The following is a 23,361-nucleotide window of genomic DNA, read 5'->3' as shown; positions in this document are numbered from 1 at the left end:
TGTTTATCTACTTTTACATCAGTGTCTCCTCTCCAAGTCACTGAGATGTGCAGAACAGATGGCACTTTATCTGAATATCCCTGTGAAAACCACACGCACAAAACGTCCCCTGCAGTGTGTGCAAAGTAGGTCAGAAGGCCAGCGCTGACCATTACTGCCTCTGGACTGCGATGAGCAGCTTAGCTTACTGCAGCAATGAGCAGACAAACCAACAGCAAGTCAAGGAGATCATGAGGGAATCAGTACGCAGATTGGCATGATATCAGCGCTGACACGCCTTCACTGCTTTCTCACAGGAAAATACCAGAATCTAACCTGCTCTGTCCAAAAGGCACAGGGACAAAATATCAGAGAGTCTGAGGGAAAATACTCCTGAATAAAATGAAAGAAAGTGGATAAGTGGCTGGAGAAACGAAGCAGAGCCAGAAGGCAGAGGGGGAACAAGAGGAGCATAAAAAATTGGACGACTGCAGGAAGAAGGAGTGTCTTTATGCTCTTGTGAGACATCATGTGATTCCTCCCACCCTAAATATGTCCAAAAAGCCCCTAAAAATTACCCTCATTCTGCATGAGCTGGCTTCTCTGACTGCTGCTCAGCTAAGCGTTCATTCAGAGTTGATCTAATTCATTAAAATATATTAAATAATGCAGTTTTTTGTTGCAGAGCCATAATAAAAGCAGAAAGATGTGTTCAGTTTGGGTCAGTGATGTGATACTCGTGCATTAACACTCGTCTTCCTATAGAAACTCTGATGGCTCTGACATAATGTTATCTGATGAGTACAGTGCACAACAATGAGTCAAGGCTTTTAGCAGGGAAAGCTACACCCACTGAGCCCTGCCCCCTCTGCATCACTGCATGCGCCGCTCCAACCTTCCCCCTCCTCATCCTCACTCACGTTTTGGTTTCTTTTGTCCCGCTTCTTCCTCTGGCTCTCATCTCTGGTTCCTCCTTCAGTAAACGCTGGGTTCCTCTAAAACTGTAAATCTGAAACGGATTATCTCACTAGTTGGTGACATTTACTAGAGTGGGAATATTTTATCATTAGCAAGATGATAAAATATAATTTTGCTAATGATATTTAGCAATTAATCAAAATACTGTTCTACTCGATTAATAACGGTCTTCGTGTCGTAGTTTGGCCTCCGTCCAGCAGAGGGCGCCAGTGGTCATTCTTAAGCAGAGCCAGTTGCTAAATAAATTAAAGATGGCCGTCTCAATCCCAGCCCAAGAAAGAGAAACGTGCAGGTGAAAAATTCACTTTATGCTGTTTTCTGTTTTGTGCGATGAAATATTTGGGTCACTGCAGGTAGAAAGAAAAATGAAAAGGAGGCGTAAATTTAAAAAATAACAAGAAAAAATATTGGACATTTCTGAGTGTCTCTACTCTAAAATCAAAGATTTTGTAGAAAAAACTAAAATTTCAAAATTAATCCCCCAAATTTTCTAGAAAACAAACAAAAAAAAAAACATTTAAATTTAGGAAACTAGCAGAGTATCATCTGCATACAGTGACAACTGTTCTGTGCTCACGGTTGGGTTGCATTGTTTCTAAAAATATAAACTTGATGCCAATTATTTAAAAAAATACTCAGGTCTTTATATATTGAAATTAGTTAAAAGTGAAGAGACCTGCCTTTCTGCATACAGTGACAGTTATCTTTTCTGTTGCATAGTAAATATGTAACATTTTACACAAAATTATCCAGCATAAAATACAAATAACTGCAGAAAATGGAGAAAAAATGTTGAACACTTTGGTTTTTGTTTTTTTGTAGGTTTTTTTAAAAAGAAATTTAAAATGTTTAGATGTCTACCTCCTTCGTCTTGCAGATTTTACTTTTATTTCTCCATCGGAGCGTCGAGCAGCAGCTTGGTGTGTCAGTCCACCTGCTGAGGCGCTTCTGACCATGATGGACAGCAGGAAACCAGGAAACGATGTGGGTGAAAGGGCAGAGTGGGATGGAGTGTGAGGGAGAAACATTAACACTAAGAGCCAGAGAGTGTGGCGTGAGACGAAACTGTAAATGACAGATGAGTGTGTGTGTGTGGGCGTGTGTGTGTGTGTGTGGGCGTGTGTGTGTGGGCGTGTGTGTGTGCGTGTGGGCGTGTGCGTGCGTGTGTGTGTGTGTGTGTGTGTGTGTGTGCGTGTGTGTGTGGGCGTTGTTGTCCCGTTGGCATCATGATGCTAGCGTTGTGCTCGTCCCTTCCTATTAGCTCGTTGACTGACTGCATTGCTCTGTCATCTCTGTATTAAATCATGACTCAACCTCCTCAACAGTGAAAAATAAATTCCCAGATGGGAATTCCTGCATCGTTTCTTAGGAATTTACCTAAGAAACGATGCAGGAATTCCCATCTGGTCCGAAGCTTTGGCTAACCCTCACTGGGTCTCAGTTATTTGTCATCCAAAACTGGGTAAACCAACAATCATCCTGGATTTATATCCTGGTAAATATTAGATGATTAACTATTATATTAATGTTAGCTAATGTTTATATATATTACTGGAACGGAAAACAAATTGGAAGATAATGAAGCACCTTTATAAAACAACATTATATATATTTGTGAAAATGTTTTGATCCCGATGCGAACTGTAAACATCTTGAGTTAGAAACTGGAGCTCCAACAGCACAAACATCAACTGCTCTTCATTTGTTTTGTCTTCCTCATCCTCGTTTCTGCATAATCTGTATTTTTATGGTTCAAACTGAAAGGCTGGATGTTACTAATGGCCCAAATTACTGTTCTGACAGGGTGGAGCTAGTGCTGTTAGCACCTCGTATGTACCATCTACCCAGGTTGCATTGCAGGGAAACATGGCTACATGTTTTTATTTAAATTGATAAAAACTTGAAAAGTGACAGTATTTTTACTGTGTTGTTTCATTTGAAATAAATGTTTCTCAAATAAAGTCTGTTGTTGCTAATTGAGGATTCCTTCAGTGCTCGGACACAAACTAGGGTTTAGTTTGGCTTTGACGCGATGGGCCCAAACATTCAGCGTGGGTGTGTGTGTGTGTGTGTGTGTGTGTGTGCGCTACCTACAGGGAAGTGTTGTCTTGGGAACAAAGCTTCCTGAGATGAGGGCTGATTTGAATATGTGTGTGGGGGGTTTAGGGTGAGCAGGCAGTGGCAGTCTGTGACAGCAGTGTCTTTGTTGACTGTACCATCTTCCCATTTGACCTTCTACCCAATCCACTCCTCTAACACTGAACAAGTCCTGTCCCACACACACACACGCACACACACACACGCACACACACACACATAAAACCTACAGAGGCCATGTTTGTTCTCTGATTTTCTTGACCTCCCATCTTTCAGACATGTTTTATTAACTTGAATTGTCCTTCAATTTTTATACAATTAACTCTCCTAATTTCCATATTGAATCTGAATTTAGAAAAAGTAAAAATTTTATTCAGTGGCATATTGGAATTAATTCTGATATTTTTATAAAACTGCAACAAAACCAGGATCCTCTGAGGTTTTACTACCATCATGGTGGATAATGAGTCACTTCAGCATCATCTTCTCCAGTTCTTTAGCTCTTGTTTTGGAGTTACTAGCAAAGTCATGTTCACTTCCCAGACTGTTAACACGAGATGAATGTTACAGCTTCAGCCATGTTTAAAATGTCTTGGCTGATTTATTGTTTTTTTTACTCCCACTAGCGCTAGGCTAGGCTATCTGTGGTCCTACAAACCTCGGTCTCAGTTTGGTTGAAGTATTTTTACTTCAACCAAAGTAAAAATGGTTTGAATATGAAAGACAAGCGGACTACAGACCACTCCAAAAGCAGAAAGTGGACTGCGTAGAGAATTCTGGGTAAATACAACCAAAACCAAACGCTTTAGCGTAGCGCTAGCGGGAAAAATACCCCGTCGTCTTTCACCGACAGAAGAAAAATCCTCCAACCGCTGAAATCCGATGCCACTCCATTTTTATTTACATTTTGTTAGGAAGGAAGATGCACTTAGTGTCTTCGTCTGAGGTGTTCATGTCATTTTTTACAGTGGTTTCTGGTGCAGCGCCCCCACAGGTGAGGAGGGGAACAGGTTGCTCAAAAGGTTTGGCTGGTTTGACTCAGAAAATGGAATAAATGTTGCAATTTTGATCCCCAATTCAACCGACTGAACCGAGCTACTGGAGGTGAAGAGACCCTCAGGTTGAGTTGTTGCTGTGTGAGGCGATTCCTCCTCCTGTTTTCTGGATAATGAACAAATCAGACATCAGTGTGTGAATGTTGGACATCCGTAGACCCGGCTGTGTCTGGTGCTGTTGGTGCCAGCTGGTCCTGTCAGACAGGGGCTCGCTGTCACCGTCGGGAGGAGGAGGGGTAACGCGCTCACTGTGTGGGGGTGTCGGTGGGGTTGCTATGACGATGCCAGGAAAAACTCAAACCTTCGCTGGGTGAAGGTTTGAGTTTGGGTGTGGCAGCGAGTCAGGGAGAGCGTCCGCCGTGTCCCATCAACATGATCAGGGGTCAGTGCCGTCCAGCTACTCTCACACACAGGGGTGAAGGAGTTAGCATCTGCTACGGTTAGCTCAAGTTAGCTCCAGGGAGGGAAAGGCCTCTAACTGTCTCCAGATAGCAGAGCTTCAGATGAAATACCACGAAGGACGAGCCATTAGCGCTCCCTCACCTCCATCCATCCCTGAACCGCTCATCTTCACACTCCCTGCCACTTTCTGAATCACTTTTCCCTCTTTTCTTTTCTTCCTCACACGTCTTCCCTGTCATTGTTTGGACTCTTTCTTTCCTTTCATTTCCTCCACTTCTTTCTTCTGCAGCTCTATTATCTGCTCAGATTTATTTGTCCTCCATTTTCCTCTTACTGCCCACAGGGCTGGACAATAAATCAACAAAAACATTCTGCTAATCAAAATCAATAGACAATATATCCATAATTTAATGGATCCAGAACCAAACAGCATTCTGGAACATGTAGGCAGAAAAAAGACCTTAAAGCTGCTCAATCTCTCAGGTAACTGAGCAAAGTGAGAGGAATCAACTAACTCACTCACTCTTCGGTTGCCTAGCAACAACCTGCTGTGTAAGAAGCAGGTTCAAGTTCCTCCATCGTGCTTCATAACCAGGGTTTCCCCAGAACCTACTGTACTTCGTATTGATGACTAAAATGATTATTTTACTGCAGTTGTTTGTAAGAAAGTGTTCAACAGCTTTTGAACACTTTCAAGAGATTTGTTTATAGACGGTTTATATTTCATGCATTTATAGCCGGACCAATCACATCGCTGCGTTGCCTCACGCGCTGCAGCAGCTGGATGTTTGAAGTTTCCCTCAGTGCGGATCGCGCTCCTCCTTTCACTCAACCTGGAAACAGGCTGAGTTGTGTGGATATTTACATCAACCCCCTGGGAGGGATCACGTTTCTTCCAGAGTTTTGGATCATGGTAGGAGTTTCAACCCCAACGCGTTCTGGTAGCTCTGGTTCTGCTGCTCTACGCAGGAGTAACTTCTGCTTTCAGAGGTGCGTTGAGCGAACGGTGAGAATGATTCATATTTGTGGACAAAGAATTTTGTGCAGCTTTTCCATCTCCTCTCACTGCCCAGCGTGTGGCGCTGTCTGCGCTGATAAAGTTTGTTCCTGGTTGTTCGGAGCTTAGTGGTTAACGAACCAGCGCTGACCTCATCACGCTGGTTTTATGTTATTTTATTATTATTTTAGTATTTTTTTTTTTCGGTTACACGATGCATCAAATGTTTGGTCCACTTCGTCAGACAGAGGTCATGCGTCCGGCCGCGCGGAGATCTGAGAAACTCGTCCCACAACCAAAACAGTTTCTGTGACTTTTATTAAAACCTCAACAGACATGAAATGTTAGAACTACTAAAGCCACAATAGCAGCATTAAATTAAATCTCCGTTTGTTGCGCATCCACCCGACTCCACCTAAATCCACCTGAATCCACCCGACTCCGTCTGACTCCACCCGACTCCACCTGACTCCACCTAAATCTGTCCAACGTCTATCAGGGAAGCACGTCACCTTAAAATGAATAATTCTTCGAACTCCTGATGGACTTAAAAGTAAAACATTTAATAAGTGTAAATTATTTTTAAATCTTATATTTTCCCTTCTTCTTGTGGCAGTAAAATAAAATTGTGGAATTGTTTGTTTTTGTATTTGTTTACGTTTGTGTTTATTTTTGCTTCAGTTGGTTTTCGAGTGTTTCCTGCTGCAGATCAGCTGTTTGCTGTTATTCTTGTACCAGAGATGGAAAAGGCTTCCAGCTGATTCACGTTTTATCGGCTGATATCTGAGAGCAAAGAGGCCAAGGAAACATGAAGAAAAGCCGACTAATAACACACCGACCTACATTGTTTATCCATAATTGCTTCACATATTTTCCTGTGACTCGGCGGGAGGCGGCATGTTCTGTTTTCTGAGCCACAAAGAGACGTGGGATTGCTTTGGCGTTGGAGGTCGGAGAGAATGAGAGCGCGAACAGGCAGGGTCACTGAAGGTTGATGGCTTACAGAAAGTGAAAGGAGAGGAAGCGCCACACCCCGTCCAGAAACGCACCGCATAGACGCAGCACAGAATCCCTCCTGGTGCGGTCTAAGTCCTGAGGGGACGTTTAAATCAACTTAGCAGGAATTAGACCGGCCCCGTTTCTTAAACGCTGCTTCTTCCTCAGAGCCAGGCTTCAGATAAATACGCAATAATCGTAAATATCCCGATCCGCACCAGCATGATGAGATGCTGAATGTCCTCCATGTCGTTTTAGGTTCTCTGCTCCCTTCCCCCCTCCTTCCTCTTCATCCTCCTGCCTCCGACCCGCCAGCCATGACCCCCATCCTCTTCATCTTCCTCCTCCTCCACCTCCTCCCACCCTTCTGCTGACCTCTTTTCTTCTGCCTCTGTACCTTTCTTACTTCTACTTCCCTTCACTAATAAACAAAACCAGTTTATTTCACAAAGCTAAAACACAGAAGCAGTGGAGGATCAATAAGAGTTTTATTCTAATTCATCTCCAACATCAGTAAGTGTCATGTGACATCACACTTCCCTAAACTTTGTAACTGACGGCCATCTTGGTAGGCAGTCTGTTCTCTCAGCGAAGGACTGTAGAACTGGGTGGTGTAGAATTGGGTGTTGTAGAGCTAGGTGGTGTAGAACTGGGTGGTGTAGAACTGGGTGGTGTAGAACTGGGTGGTGTACTCTGTCTTCCTGGTTTTAGTCAGAACTTCAGTAGCAGCGTTCTGGATCAGACACAGTTGCAGTAATCGATGCGTCTAAAGATAAATGCATGGCTGAGTCTCTCTGAGACGTTAGTCCTCTAATCTTGGAAATGTTCTTCAGGTGACAGAAAGCCGACTTTGTAACCGTCTTTATGTGAATCTGAACGTTCAGATCCAGTTTTTGGGCCTGATTTCCAGTTTCCAGCTGTAATAACTGAAGCTGTGCGTTGACTCCAGATTGTTCCTCTTTAGGTCTAAAGATAATAACTTCAGTTTCGATTCTGTTCGCTTGGAGAAAGTTGCCTCATCCACACTTTACTGGAACTAGAACTGACGTCCAGCATGTGTGGGGTCTGCAGAGATGTTAGCTGCCCTTTTTCTGATGGACATTTAGATTTTGGGAAGTTCTTTATCTTGTGTAATGGGAACCGCAGCAGCTGAAAATGTAGCCGATGTTGTGATTTTGGTCGCCAATCGAACCGAGTCTGATGGACCTTCAGGTGTGAAAACACCTTTAAGATGCCGTGGGAGAGTTTTCCGTCTTGTTTTGGTCCTCTAAGCTGAATTTCTGTCTCTGTTTCCACCAGCAGATGATTCATCGTCAGAAAGCGGCAGCGGTAACGGCCTGCCTGCCCTGACTCCACCCTCCTCTGCTGTGACGGACGGCGCCATCGTCAGGGAAACCGAGGTCGTTAACGGCGGCGGCTCGGCGCCACTGGACTTCAGCAGGCCGACCTCGTCCTCCTCGTCGTCGGAGGACCAGCAGGCGGGGAACCTGAGCGAACGCCTGCCGCTGCCTACCTCACACCTTCCCATCACCGTGTCGGCCGCCGCCGCCGCGCTGCTGGGCGCGCTGCACCCCAACGCGCCCGAGGAGCTGCGCAGGAAGTACCCGCTGGCCGCCAAGCCGCCGCATTCGGCGCTGCCGCACGCACACGGCACACACACACCGACACACACCGCCGAGCTGCGACTGGACCGGGACGGCCGGGACTACGGCAACAAGGTGAGACCACAAACCTGATCTGCTGGGAGCTGAGGGAGGAGTTAGCTCTGGACGAAGCAACATTTTGTATTCACTTACAAATCTTTTTTAAAACATTTTAGTTTAATTTTTTTTCTTTAGAACAAACTTTATGGCCTCATTTTAGCTCCATACCTCTGGCTCATCTGCATGTAGTGGTATAAGTTATGCTAACTCCCGTATGTCTATATCTTTCATATTTCTGTTGCAGCTTTCTGAGATTTTTAAAATTGTGACTTTTTTCATCAGGATATTACAATCAGAATAAAAAAAAAAAACAAATAAAATCTGTGGCCCTAATCCTCTTCCATGCAGGAAAGAATATGAATCTTTATTTGTTTTTAGTTTTTTTTTTTTGTTTACAATCATTTCTACTGGGAATTTTTCATAACTAATAAAAAATCCATTCTAATTATTAATAACAACAACTAGTAATTCCAGAGCAGCTTTTTTCATATTCCCTCTGGTGTTTTGATAATTTCTTTTGTGATGAAATTTAAATATTTGGGTTTGGAAAGCCTCCAAACCATCACCCTAATCTTTTGCCCTTTTCAAAGATTCCTAATCTAAGATAAAGATTATTTCAATTATCAGTTATTCAGATGAATTTTTAAACATGGACACATCCTGCAGATTTTTCATTTAGCCACCTAAGCCTTTTTGATATAATATTAAAAATAAATACAACATTTTGTTATTTCCATCTTTTTGGAGATGAAATGGTTGGAAAATCTCTAATATTAGTTTTCACTATATTTATTCTCACTGAAAAATACAACAGATTATAGAAACTGCAGCTTTGTTAAGACAGACATTGTAATATAAAAGCATAAAAATAAGTAAAAGTCAGATTTTTTTAAATGGTTTTTTTACAATTTAACTTCTGATTTTTTGCTCTCTGCAGCAAACAGAAGAGAATCTCTTTGAAAGAAAGTCATTTTCTCCTTTTATTCAGACTGGAAAAGCCATAATCTGTGTGAGCGTGAGCTTTTAGCTGGTTAATTAAAAAGGACACCCACGTCGCCTCCTTCTGTATTAAAATTATCCCAGAGAAATAAAAAGCAGGAGCTTCTCGTCTTTGTGCTGCAGCTGAAAGCCGAACAATGAACTCCGGCCTTGGAGGCGCCGTGTTTCTCCCGGACGCGGTTCGGACGCGGTTCGGACGCGGTTCGGACGCGGTTCGGACCCGGTTCGGACGCAGCGCGGTGGCTTCATGTTTCTCACATCTAGGCTCGGAAACAAACGAGCCGGCCGCCTTTACGGAGCAACAACACGTTTCGCTGCGTTGCGTCAAATTTACTTTTAGTGTTGCTCTGTTTTTCTCCTGGCTTTAAATTCGCTGACAGATTATGACTTTACATTCAGTATTAATCAGGGAGGTTCAAAGTGTGGCCCGAGGGCCATTTGTTGCACCTGGACAGATTATTTTACGGCCCCAGACTAGAATTTAAAGGGAAAACGTTTCATAAAATCAACTTTTTTTCAGCTTTACATTGTGTTATAAAACAAGCCTTTAATTTTTTTATGCATCTATGAGAAATCCTGTAATCTCCATGGCAACCATTCAGCTGCGAAAAAGGCCTCAGTGGACCTAGCCCCGCCTTCAAGGCGCAGCTCCTCTCGCACTCAGCTCCTTCAGACTAGCCAGCAGCAATTAGCAAACACCTGGTGAAACTGCTGAGCTCATTGTAGGAGCTACTGTTCAGCAAGAAGCTGGTAAAAACATTAAAGGGTTAATAGAGGAGCCATGTTGTGATGACTTCAGAAAGAGCAGGAGCTTCTTAAAGAGACAGACCCCCAATTTTTCAAGGTGTTAAACTACAAAGTCAAATTTCTTTTGAGCCATATTTTATTTGTTTGGCTTTTTTTTAAGAAGTGAAGGGAACACAGTGACTTGATTGTGCTATAAAATGGCTGCTGTGTGCCTGGAAAACATATTTTTTAATGTTTTCTTGAAAATAGACATAAAATGTTTGTGAAGTTGAAGCTCGTTTTTTAAAATGTTTTTGTCTTTTGAGAGATTGGTGTCAATTTGTTTTAGAAACAACGTTCTTATTAAAAATAACTAATTTTAATCCTCTTATCATTGTTATTTTATTTTATTATTATTGTTATTATAGTCACCACTATATTTGAGGACATATTTTTGTTATATTTTTAGTTCAATATTTTTAAATATATTTTTAATATTTAATAATTTTTTGCTTACCTCACAAAAATAATAAAGAAAATAAATGTATGGGTTTGAATAATTTAGATTTTTACTCCCTGTAGAATTTTTACATTCAACTGAAATGTTTCATTTTTATTTCCAGATTTAGTTTTTTGCGTTTCTGAGCACAGAAACCCGTCAGAAAATAGTTTTTGTACTGTTTCTTCTTGAATTAACATTAAAAATAGGAAAAAATCCATCAAAACAAAATGATATAAATAAAACATGGAAACTGGCACAGTCAGGTCTGAAGACAACACCACGTATTTTTGACTGAAAGCTGTTTTGCGACGTTAGGAGCAGGAAAAGAGCAAAGCATCCGTTTCCATGACAACCGGCCTCGACACCTTGGTGAATGTTTGCAAGCTGTGAAGCTAATTTATACCTTTTCCAAAGCTACACTTTCTGCTGTCTGAGTGGAAAACTGTCAGGTAGAATAATGTTTCTGTTTTATAGGAAAATCCAAACCGACTTGATAAAAATAATTATTTAATCACATAAATGTTTGAAATCACAGTTTTCAAACTCAACCTGATGTTTTAACAACTTTATTTCTCTGAGTTATGATCAGTGCTGGTCACACTTCCACTAATGTGCCAATAGTGGAGCTAGTTTTCCACCTAGCGCTATTTCTAGCTTTGAAAACATTTAGCGTGATTTGTGTTTTAGCATTAGCTTCCAATAAATGCCATGTTGATGTAGCTCTTTAGCAATAGCTTCCATTAAATACCATGTTGATGTAGCTCTTTAGCATTAGCTTCCACTAAATAGTGTTAATGTAACGCTTTAGCATTAGCTTCCACTAAATAGTGTTAATGTAACGCTTTAGCATTAGCTTCCACTAAATAGTGTTAATGTAACGCTTTAGCATTAGCTTCCACTAAATAGTGTTAATGTAACGCTTTAGCATTAGCTTCTGTTAAACGCAGTGTTGCTGTAGCACTTTAGCATTAGCTTCCACTAAGTACAATGTTGATGTATCGCTTTAGCATTAGCTTCCACTAAAAACAGTGTTGCTGTAGCGCTTTAGCATTAGCTTCCACTAAATACCGTGTTGATGTAGTGCTTTAGCATTAGCTTCTGTTAAATACAGTGTTGCTGTAGCGCTTTAGCATTAGCTTCTGTTAAATACAGTGTTGCTGTAGCGCTTTAGCATTAGCTTCCACTAAATACCGTGTTGCTGTAGCGCTTTAGCATTAGCTTCTGTTAAATACAGTGTTGCTGTAGCGATTTAGTGTTAGCAGAACTAATGATTGTAAGTGCTTTGGCAGTAGCTAGCATTAAACAAATGTGTTGGTGTAGCACTTTAGCTTGTGTGAAAATCATGTTTAGGAATAGTGTTTTGGGGTTAGCATAGCTCACTATTTAGCTGGTGATGTCCACCACTGCTTATGATGGTTTTCCTCCTATAGCTAACTTTTAAGATTAGACTATTACATCAGACCAAGATTAAATTTTAACACAGAAAAATGGGCTTAATGAAAAGTATGTGTTACAGATTATGCTCTAAATAAAAAATAATCCTCATCAGAACAAATGTTCTAGTTGAACATGACTTTATATGTTGATAAATATAAGAACAGAAAGTTTCGATCAGGACCAGGATTAACGTTCCTGAACCTCCTGAGACTCTTTTCACACTAAATGACCAAACCTCAGTCTAAACACGTTGAAACAGTGAAATCGATTCAGAGCAGAACGTTTGTGTTCAGTCCCCTCAGTACGGCTCGGGGGGAAGCTACGACAGCATTAAGACGGAGCTGAGCGCAGAGGACCTCACCATGGGCCGCCACGGCAACCAGGTCGCCCCCGACGACGACGACGATGACCACGACGACCATGACGACAACGACAAGATCAACGACACGGAGGGCGTCGACCCTGAGAGATTAAAGGCCTTCAATGTAAGTCAGGAGGAAATCCAGCAGTTTGAACTAAAGTTTCTAATTTTTAGGGTAAAAAAATATCAGAGAAATTCTATAAAAATCCAGTTTATCAGCACAAAACATTTAGCACAATTAGACAAATTGCACAAATTCTAGCTCGCTACATAGTGGGTATCAAAATGTTACAATTTATAACTTTAAATTAGCATTAGCTTCAGCTAAATAGCATGTTGGTGTATTGATGTAGCGCTAGCGAAACTGATGTTTATGATTAGTGGTTTTGTCAGCACCAGGTTGAGTTGCTTCTGTTTATTGCCAGTACCATTGTTGGTACACTTGCGCTAATCCGCTACTGCGCTAACAGCTGGCGTAATTTTTTTCTGAGCACTTTAGCAATTTTACTAATTTGGTAATAGTTAGCGCACTTAGCTTCCTCTGAATTAATTTTCCAAGATAAATTGTAAACACTGCATGGTGAGTATCAACATGGTTGAATTTAGCGCGTTAGCATTAGCTTCCACTCAGTAGCATGTTGGTTTAGCGTTAGCGGAACTATGTTTTTCATTTTTGTTTAAAAATAAGATGTGAGTACGTAAAGCCTGTCAGTTTCCTCAGCGGGGATAAAGGTGACTCCATCTTATCGGCAGCCATGCTGTGTTTCAGATGTTTGTTCGCCTGTTTGTGGATGAGAACTTGGACCGAATGGTTCCGATCTCCAAGCAGCCCAAGGAGAAGATCCAAGCCATCATCGAGTCCTGCAGCAGACAATTCCCAGAATTCCAGGAACGCGCCCGCAAGCGCATTCGCACCTACCTCAAATCCTGCCGACGCATGAAGAAGAACGGCATGGAGGTGTGCTAATGAGAAAATCAAGAGTTTCAACAGATTTCAAGGAATGTCGGTTTCAGTACCCAGGGTTTTTTTGTCTTTTACCATTAAGTATATACTTATTTATTGGAAATATGTAACATGTCATTAAAATACATATTTTCATTTGCTTATTCTAAAAGTTTAATGTTTTTTCCTGTTTTAAAACCTCAAAAAGCAACAATGACAAGATTGTGGTTTTTAAAATTTCACAAAACAAAAACAAGCAACCTTTACATGCTAGGTTTATTTAACTAATTAATCTACATGTATTTGATCAATTTAAATGCATTAATTTATTTGTCAGTTTTTTATATTACTTTATTTATTTTTGATTAATACATATTTAAGGCTCATTTAGGTTTTCTCAATTAGGAGATTAAAGGGTAAAAACACTTTAAACCTGAACTGACGAGGCTTTAATTATAATGTCTCTACTGCCCCCCTGTGGTCGAACCTAGCATTACGTCTAATGACAGAAAATATTTTCTGCTGCGACAGGACAGAACTGGCATCATTAGTGAATAAAAGTCTCTCTAACGCTGTGTTGCTTCCAGACCCGCCCGACTCCACCTCACCTGACCTCGGCCATGGCTGAGAACATCCTGGCCGCCGCCTGCGAGAGCGAATCCCGCAACGCCGCCAAGAGGATGCGCCTCGAAGCTTTCCACGTAAGCGACGCTCCGGATTCATCAGCGTCATTAACCATCAGAACAATTTAAAACAAAACGTGCTCATGTTGAACCAGAGGTCCTGGAGGGCCTGGAGGGCCTGGCGGGCCAGAGGTCCTGGAGGTCCTGGAGGGCCTGGAGGTCCTGGAGGGCCTGGAGGTCCTGGAGGTCCTGGCGGGCCAGAGGGCTTGGAGGTCCTGGAGGGCCTGGAGGTCCTGGAGGGCCTGGAGGTCCTGGAGGGCCTGGCGGGCCAGAGGGCCGGTCTCCTGCATCTTTTAGACGTTTCTCTACTTCAACACACCCGACCGGTTCTCCGGAGAACCCGACTGCTCTGAGGAGGAGAACCAGCTGTTGGGTTCAGGTTGTTGGACCAGGGAGACTCTAGGAGCTGCAGGACTCCGGCCCTCCAGGACCAGGACCGCCCACCCTGCAGTAGAGACTGTTATTCACTGTGTTTGGACCTGAACCGGGTCAGATGTTTACCGTCTCTGTCTGCATCCTGCTTTGTTTTCATTAATTAACTCCCATCTTTCCCATAATTCCCTGTGCCAGGATGAGCAGGTATCTCTGGAAAAGCCGTCCGGCGGCGGCGCCGCCCTGAGGGACCCCGTGTCTCTCGCTCACTCTGCCTACTCCTTGGCTGCATCAGCCTTCCCCTCCCAGGACTCGCAGCTCTACATCAACGGGGCCGGACTCAGCTACGGTTACCGTGGTTACCCGGGCCTGAGCGCCGCCATTCAGCACCCCGTCTCCCTGACGACCGGCGCCACCACTCAGAGCAACGGTGAGCGAGGGATGAAGCTGGGAGGATGATGAAGACGATGGAAGTGATGGGATTCCATGTCTGAAACTGGGTTACACATCACTGAGCTGTAGGGCTGAAACGATTAATCGTGATTAATCGATTATTGATTATCAGTATTACACTGGGTTTTTAGTGCCATCTTCTCTCTTGACCCAAATAATCCAGAACCATCTGTGATGAGCAACGTAGAGAACTACAAAATAATAAAAACAGCTGACTCATCACTATGCTTTAGGGTTGAAACGATTAATCAGATTAATCAAGTAATAATCGATTAATAATTAACTGGAGTCATAGGCGTAACTTCCACTGGTGTGGACAGTCCCACCAGTATTTCCTGGACCTTTCCTTTATGCGTCTGCATCTAAAACGGTTCTTCTGTGTAACTCGGCAGCAGCTGCACGTTGTTCAAACATTAACAGCCAGAAACGCTTTTAAATTCCCTTTGTGAATCGAAGATTGGAGGTTCGTTCAGGGATCCGGTGGACTGGACGTCACATGACTCACTGTGCGCCACATGCGCTGCTTTGTTTATGTTTTAGCACTTGATAAAATCAGACAATGAAAGGCAACTATGTGATAATTGTTTACTAAACATATTACTGAATTGTGAAACTCTGTTTAACTGTAGAAAAGCATTCAGCAAATAAGAGTTAATAAGTTCTTCTGTCAGCACTTCCATCACCAAATGAAAGACATTATATAGATGAACTAAATTACTTCAGTTTTAACATATTTATATTTGGCAGTGTGTTTAATAGCTGCTGAAAGTTTATTTTTGAAAGGTACTATTAATCTGACAACCTGGTCAGGATCCTGATTTATTGGATCAGACTGTCTGACATTCACATGTAAGTTTTGGCCTCATTCTTGGCACTAAAAAAGAAAAGGTCTTCCATAGACTGGGTGGATCAGCGCGTCCCCCCCGCCTCTCCGGGGCCCCGGGCTCCTGCTCGTCCCCATCAAAGTTACACCCCTGACTGGAGTGCACAGAAAAAACCTGCAACTGAAACTATTAATTGGATTGATTGGGATTAATCAATTATTAAAAATAATCATTACTAATTTAATAACTGATTAATTGCTAAATGGAATATATCAAAATAAAATGAAACGATTAACTAGATTAATGGAGATTAATCGATTACTGAAATAATCGTCAAAATATGCAATAATTTATTAATTGTTAAATGAGTATAGAGAAAAACTAGGAATGAAAGAATTAATGGGATTAATCATCAAGTTATTTAGTAATCAATTAATCGTTAATTGGAATAAACAGACTAAAAAAAGGAAAAACTCACTCAGAGCAGTAACTAATCCATAACTGTACAAAAATATTACATTTTGCATGTAAAATAAAAAACCTTTTCTGTTCATATTTTCTAGCAGAACTCCAAGTTTTGGCTTCACGTGGTTAAAATGTTTCCTGTGATCAGAGCTTTTGTCCTCCATGTTTGCTGCTGTGAGGCAAACTGCAGCCGCACAGAGTTCCAGCAATAACTGATCAAACTTATGGATCAAACTTATGGAGTTAGCAACAGATTGTTCCACCTAAAAACAGGCAGCGAATTTAATGGAGCTTATTGAAATAATTTCCGTTTTCAGCATCACAGTAATGAAGAAGAATGAATTACTGCCACCTTGTGGTAGCAGCTTTGCATTACAGTCTGAAGCATCCAGCTGCCAGACTTGTTCTTATTTCTGGGCCCTGCAGTAGAAAAGTTTTCTGCACATCACAGTGTTATATTTTACTGTGTAACTGATTATATTTCAGACGTTGTGTTTGTCTCACCGTCTCCTCTCCAGGTCCCACAGACCTCAGCATGAAGTCGCTCTCCTCCACCAACACCAACTGCTCCTCTTCCACCACCACCAACAACCTCAGCGGGCGCGGAGGCGGCGGCGGCGGCGGTGGAGGGGGCGGGGCATCCACACAGCTCAGCCAACCAGAGATCACGGCCGTGCGCCAGCTGATCGCCGGTTACCGGGAGTCGGCAGCCTTCCTGCTTCGCTCGGCCGACGAGCTGGAAAACCTCATCCTGCAGCAGAACTGAGGGAAACCGTGGGAGACGACACACACACACACACACACACACACACACACACACACACACCTCATGTAATGCTTGTTTAGTGTCTGCTTCGCCTGTGATGAACTCCAGACCTCCTCTACTGTCGTCCCACCTGTGATTCGGATTCAGTGGAATAAAAACAGAAACATTCTCCCCACATCTAAACGGACCGACTCTGCATGTGGGAATTCATTTTTTTATTATTTTTTTTTTGTTTTGAGGAAAACATGGAGTAGAAAGTTTAGACTCCATAAAATCCTGTCCTCTCCTGTCTGGAAGCTGCTCACAATCAGCCGGAGAGGAAAACTGATGGTACTTAACAAACTGTCCAGATTTAATGGAGAAATGTTTTTATTATTATTATTATTATTATTATTATTATTATTATTATTATTATTATTATTATTATTATTATTATTATTTTCCAGTGAATTTGTTGAATACTGAATAATTTAAACTAATATCTGCTGAGTCCCAGATGGACTTTTGGTTTATTTTGTTTGTTTCTTTGCTTCACTGCAAAAGTCTTTAATTTAAAGGAGAAATGACAGATTTTTGTTGTTTGTTGTTTTGCTAGCTTGTACATACTTGCTCTCTGTGTCCTACAGCACTTTTCTCTCCTCAAACCTCCCGACTCTCACTGTTTTTTACCCAGGAAGCAACTCGCTGCTTAATTTATGCATCCATTTTTCTTTGAGCACCAGGAATTACCTCAGATCACACCTGCCGACTCCGCTCTCGGGTCCTCGACTTTCCCAAACGGAAACCAGTTTACTCCGACTCCCCCACTGCAGAAACAAAGCATTTCAGCGACTCGCTGACCTCTAAACTTTTCCTTTTCTCTGCGCGGGTTCGTTGGCGTGCTGCTGTAAATAACCAGTTTATCTTGAAAACTTGAAGAATCGGAGCTGAAGCCGGCGGGAGTGTGATAGTTTTGTCCTTAAATTGCGTGTATGTGGCGTGTGTGTGTAGAGGGGATGGAGTGGGAGGTGTGTCTCCTCTCTTTACAAACGTACACCTCAGCATCTTTGGGTTAAATATACCTCCTCCCTGCCATCCTCTCCATCTCATGGACCTAAACTTCCTCCTCTTGGTCTCCAGATGAGGATTCCTCTCTCTTTCTGTGTTTTGTCTTTTTAAACTCTGAAATGGCCATTACTATTGTTGTTACTGTTATTATTATTGTTATTATTATTACTACTATGATAATTATATGAACTTTCATGTCGCTGCTGCTATTGAGAAACCGGACCTTCTGCCACAGACCTGAAACCTCAACCCGGCCAGGCGTGGCGACCCGGCCGAATGACCGACCTGCTGCCTCGACCGCGTACCATAACCAAACCACCGGGACTCTGTTAGCTTATCACCTCCGTCTCACACCGGCTGGTCGCCTCTTTGTTGCTTCATAGGGCTTTCTCCATGTTGTCTTTGTGACTTTCTAACTGTGAATCTCAGTTGTTTTGCCTTGTTTTCTTATTATTTCAATATTTCCATCCTTCAGGGGTGCGGTAAGGGATGTGTTAGAGCTGAATTACACCAGATTCTTGACGACCAAAACATTGATTATAAACTGTTCTTTTCGGGAAAGGTCTGATTTGGACATGAATTGGTCACAGATAGATCAGAGATGGGGATAAAAAAATTGGTTTGGTTTGTAACTAGTAGGAACATCTAAAACAGACAAAACTCAGAATGGAAAACATGTGAAAGAAACAGTTGGGGGCTTGTCCGGGATGTGATCCTCTCTTGAAAAATATGCAAAAGCAACATTTTGAATCATCACATGTGGAGGATTCTGGTTGAGGCTTTGGCTGTATGCTTTTTAGGATTCACATCGGTTGCAACATCTGGTAACTATCAAGGTTTGGATTCCCACCAAACCAGTACTAGTGCTTTCTTTAAACCAGTCTTTGTCCGATTCTGCTAATAAGAAACTGGTTCTGATGATGTTTTGATTTTAAAAATGCTTGTTGGTATTGTAAAAAAACATTTATAAATGCAACAAAGGGACATAATCACATAGCCATGAGTCTCTGTTGCACAAAACAAACGTTTACCTTGGTCTAAGCCAAAATCTGTGAAGTCTTCAAAGCTTCTAGTCATTCCTCTCAAGATGGCGCCGCTTCTGTCCTCTGGTGCTTGATCTCAGATCCCCGTCACTGGGCCGCATGTGGACCAAATGATGTCTAATTTGAACCATTCCTGGGTGTTGATAGCAGCTTTTTGTCAGTGAGTTTGATTGTCTTTGAGGCTGCAGCTGCTTGGTGTAGCTAAAATGGGAAACAGGCTCTTATTCAAAACATCTAAAGCTAATTGATTAACTCACGTTTGATTAAGCCATAAAAGAGTTGCTGTTTCAGCTTGTTCTGCCCAAAAATACTTGGTCAGATCTGGTAAAGAGGATTCTTTTGGAATAATTTGCAACATTAGCAACAAGCCACTTAAGTTTTCATATGCAAACTTGAATTTATTTTTTGGTTTAGACGTTGTTGGAGATTGTTGAATTTAGCAAGAGATGCTTTCAGCTACAGCTGAACTTTTCACTCAATTTTTGCTCAATGAGCCAAACATTAGTGATCTATGGTGTTAAAGGGAAGGCCTATGGTTGTATGAGGACATGCATGTTGTTGTTGAAATGCATTTGATAATCAGAATATGTTTGCCATTTTTTTCCAGTCATGTGACAGGCTGCAAACAGTGACAGGAAAAACTTAATTTAGACCTCCTTTATGTAGAATTTCAAATGATTATTTTCACAAGAGAGAAGGATTCTGTTTTTGTGCTATTATTGCTGAATGGAAAACATGAGAGAGAAACAGTTGGGGGCTCGTCCGGGATGTGGACCTGTCTCGAAAAATATGCAAAAGTAAGATCAGGTTGGAAGGATAGAGAGCAAGAAAGAAGCATGCCTTTAGTTCAGACATGTTGCACTGCAAATGTTTTTCATTAGGTTTGCAGAAGACATGAACAGCTACATTTTAGTGAGTTTGAGTAAAATGGTCATTTTAAAAAGATTTTTGCATAACCTGATGGTCACACTTAGAATAGAGTAGTTGGATAAATATTTTTGCTACTTTGCACTGGATGAAGAATTAGATACTGAAGAAATGTTGGACATTAGATGGAGGTCTACATGGTAGAAGATCAGCCCACATGATGCTACTGCCATCATGGGTTTTCAAACTGTTTCAGGTTGTTTCCATAACAAACTCTTGTTTTTTGGGTCTAAAATCTGAATAAAGTTCAGCTGAACTGGCCTGGTATTTATTGACACATGGTTGATTGGTCTTTGCTGTAGGTGGAAGGAAATTTGTTTTGTTTTAGTCCATCGGACTAAATTTCTTAGATAGATATCTGTAGGGTCTTGATAAAGTCTGAATCTAAATGATGGTTAGGATAAAGTTCTCCTGCAACTGCATGTCCCCATCCTCAATCAACGGCCCTGATTTCCTGCTACCATCGGCATAAACCACCAGAAGTTTGCTAGAACTTAAAACCCTTTAGAAACTCTCACCAAGAGAGAAAATGTAGGTCTGAGAACCAAGCAGCCGCCTGTTAGCAGTTTATAATCTTGTGCAAGTCATTCAAGTAGGTTTACAACAAAACCAGACATCCACAGTGCTGCACCCCACCTCTCCAATCGGAAATGATTACATAAATAATAATTAAAACACCAACAAACTGTGTAAAATACAACATAACTAATAGCAAAGGACAATCGATAGAAAGGTGGAGCCATAATCAAAGCGTTTCCTCCAGGTGTTTCCGACTCCGGTGGCAAACAGCCAACACATTTCTATTGGATTTTTACTTTTTAATACAACTTTTGTTATAAAGGTTTCTTTAAGTATGTTTTGTAGGGTGGTACAAGGTATTTTATCCCCCAACTCTCAGATCCAACACAGTACATTCCAAACATTGGCCTGACCGGCATCATGTCTTTTATCAGAGGTTAAAATAACTCGAGCCAAACTGCGTGACTCTTAATGCTCTGCAGGAACTTCTTAGCCTGTTAAAAATCAGCCAATCAAGACAGGTCTCTTCTATTGTCCGTGTCCTACCCACGGTCAAAATCCTTCATGATTTTGTGATGGAGCACAAATGTGATGTGCTCCATCACATGAAATGAGTATCCCAGTTAGTCCTTAATATTCACCAAATGATGGCGCCAAAACACTGCTAAGACCCTAAAATACTCAAGAAGAGGCTTTAGATCTCACTAGGACTTTACCAAGACCCTAGAGACCTTTCACAAACCCTGCTAAGATCCTAAACTCTTCAACAAGATGCTAAAGACTAGATACCTTACCACAACCCTTGTAAGTTATTAAAGTCCTAATCAAGATGCTACAAATCTCAGTAAGACTTTACCAAGACCCTAAAGACCTTGCTAATACCAAGAAGACCTTACAAACACCCTGCTAGGACCCTAAAGTTCTCAACAAGATGCTAAAGATGTTACTAAGACAGTAACAAAGTACCTGACCAGGACCCTCCTGAGACCCTAAAGTCCTGAACGAGATGCTAAAAATGAAGACTTCATCAACACCCTGCTAATATCCGGCAAACACTTCCTGAAAGTATTTTGTCCAAGTATGATTGTCAACCAATGTAAAGAAAGTCTGAGAGAGAAAACATTTAGTTGTAAAATTTTGCTTGCTAACAACTTATGTTAGTATAAATGCACAGAATTTCATTCAGGAAAACCCAACAATCAGCATTTGGAAAACTGATCTATTAAGAAATACTTTCAAATTAATGATGAAACTTTTGGTTCTGATTATTAGAAGTAATGAATCTAAAGTAGTACTCAGTATTAGAGATGAACCAAACAGCCAGAAATGTGAACACCTCGGTTTGGACCGGGATAAAGAACATGATGCCGGTTCTGTTCTGTCAGATGGTCAACAAAAATTTAAAGAATCCTCTCAGCCTGTTTTTGGAGGATGTACGTTTTTCTTTCTCCTCCTGACTTTGTACCGGCAAACAGCCAACACATTTCTATCGTCTTGCTTTCTTCTGCCAGGCCTTCGTACCTCCAGTGAAACCAATGTGAAACCTGCATTCCCCTCATTTGACTCAGTGGAAGTGTGATGTTTACATGTACAGATTTTTGCAGAGCTCCTTGGCTTGGATCTTTTTTGCGTTTTTTGTTTGCTTCCCTCCTCCTCCGTTCATCTCTGTCCGTCTTTTACAGCGAAGGGAAAGGCGACGGGTTTTGAAACGCCGCCGTTAGCATTTTGAGCGGTGGAAGCTGATGTCAGCGCGGCGTCGCGGTTCTGGCTGTGGTTGAAACCTGGGTTGGTTTGTCTCCGATTGTGGGCACAGAATCACAGTGACCCTCCGCTGGTAACCGAGTCCAGAGGAGAGGACGAGTTCCTCAGCGAATGATAAGCCATTACTGACCGCGAGTGTCGGGTCTTTTAGTCTATTAGTGTATTTAGCAGAACTTAAAGAAAAACTCAACCTCAGGAAAACATGTTTTTGTAAAAACAAACCCCTCTGAAGGCCCATTTCCCTGCCTCTTCTTTGATACCATATAAATTATATCAAAAGTTCTTTTTATATTTACTGTTTACTATATTTACCAGTGGAAACATTTTTTCCAGTACCTGCGCTTGAATTTTGGTCTTAACACACAAGAAGGGGAAAAAAGACAAAAAAAAAAACAAACAAACTGGGGTGTTTTATTTCTGTTAACTGCCTGGGAGAGGTTTGTTTTTCCCAGAAATGAGAACATATCACTCTGGTCCATGATGGGGAAAAAAGATCAGTGGTTTAAAAAAAGAAACTTTTCTTTGTGTGATGTCATTGCTGAAGCTGAAATGTTTCTGGACTTGAAAGATTTGTGACTATTTAAGTTTGTTGATTTGTTTTCTGTTTCCTCCTGAGCTGTACGTCACAAAGCTAAATATACTAATAAAACAGTGTGCTAATTATGGAAACAGGCCGGCCTTCTTCCTTCCTTTCATAATGCCGCATGTTCTTCCTCTTAAACTTTTTCACATTTCTCACCAATAGTGCCAATATTTAAAATTATTCTGTATATTTTTCACGTATCTTGGTATAGGTTGACAACAGAACTGGTGAAAATGAACGTGGTCTTGCCATCTGGTGATAAATTTGTGTTTAAAGGGCGTTGCACTCATTTTCTATGGAACTTACGAAGAGGCAACAATTGCATGCCCTTATGGAAAGTCATCTAGTTCAAAAATATGTCTTCTAATGGGCAGAAAATACATTGACAATATATTAACGTGTTTTCTATGTGTCAATGTATTGTTAACGTAAAATCAAAGTATAATCAACACCTTGATAACGTTTAGATGACGTGTTATTGACATGTTATCTACGATCCCTGTGTGTTGAACACATCACCCAGGACAAACGGAAAAAGAACCAGCAAACTAGCTTGCAAGGGTTTCTTAAATTTGGCTGTTTTGTTTTGTGATGCAACATAAGAAAATTTTAAAAAATGTTCCCCTTTTGTTGCCATGAGGTGATAACTTTTGCCTGTTGCTTTCCGTGTGTCAAGTCCATTACCTATGATGGAAACAAAAAAATCACCTAGGAAGGATGTGTTTATTCATTTTGATTAAAAT

General features: G+C 41.5%; 1 protein-coding gene and 1 long non-coding RNA gene across 4 annotated transcripts in view; both read left to right on the top strand.

Moving 5' to 3' along the window:
• The window catches only part of LOC122829711 (nucleolar protein 4-like), a 76,503-nt gene extending 53,799 nt beyond the window's left edge, over positions 1-22,704 (top strand). For 2 of the 3 annotated variants that reach the window (XM_044114514.1, XM_044114601.1), the window contains 6 exons: positions 7,804-8,222; positions 12,165-12,356; positions 13,002-13,190; positions 13,763-13,876; positions 14,429-14,660; positions 16,491-22,704. In XM_044114514.1, coding sequence (XP_043970449.1) covers positions 7,804-8,222; positions 12,165-12,356; positions 13,002-13,190; positions 13,763-13,876; positions 14,429-14,660; positions 16,491-16,738 — 1,394 coding nt within the window. In that variant the 3' untranslated portion in view covers positions 16,739-22,704. The remainder of the gene's footprint in view (positions 1-7,803; positions 8,223-12,164; positions 12,357-13,001; positions 13,191-13,762; positions 13,877-14,428; positions 14,661-16,490) is intronic. The other variant, XM_044114681.1, reaches the window with a different exon arrangement.
• On the top strand, positions 1,151-2,861 carry LOC122829866. The gene is made up of 3 exons (XR_006370454.1): positions 1,151-1,249; positions 1,835-1,941; positions 2,761-2,861. It is a non-coding gene; the product is annotated as an uncharacterized LOC122829866 (long non-coding RNA).
• Positions 22,705-23,361: the final 657 nt, after the last annotated feature.

The sequence above is a fragment of the Gambusia affinis genome, linkage group LG01, assembly GCF_019740435.1.
Source record: "Gambusia affinis linkage group LG01, SWU_Gaff_1.0, whole genome shotgun sequence".
Lineage (NCBI taxonomy): Eukaryota > Metazoa > Chordata > Actinopteri > Cyprinodontiformes > Poeciliidae > Gambusia > Gambusia affinis.
The sequence above is the reverse complement of the archived record's forward strand: the minus strand, read 5'-3'. Positions and strand labels throughout refer to the sequence as shown.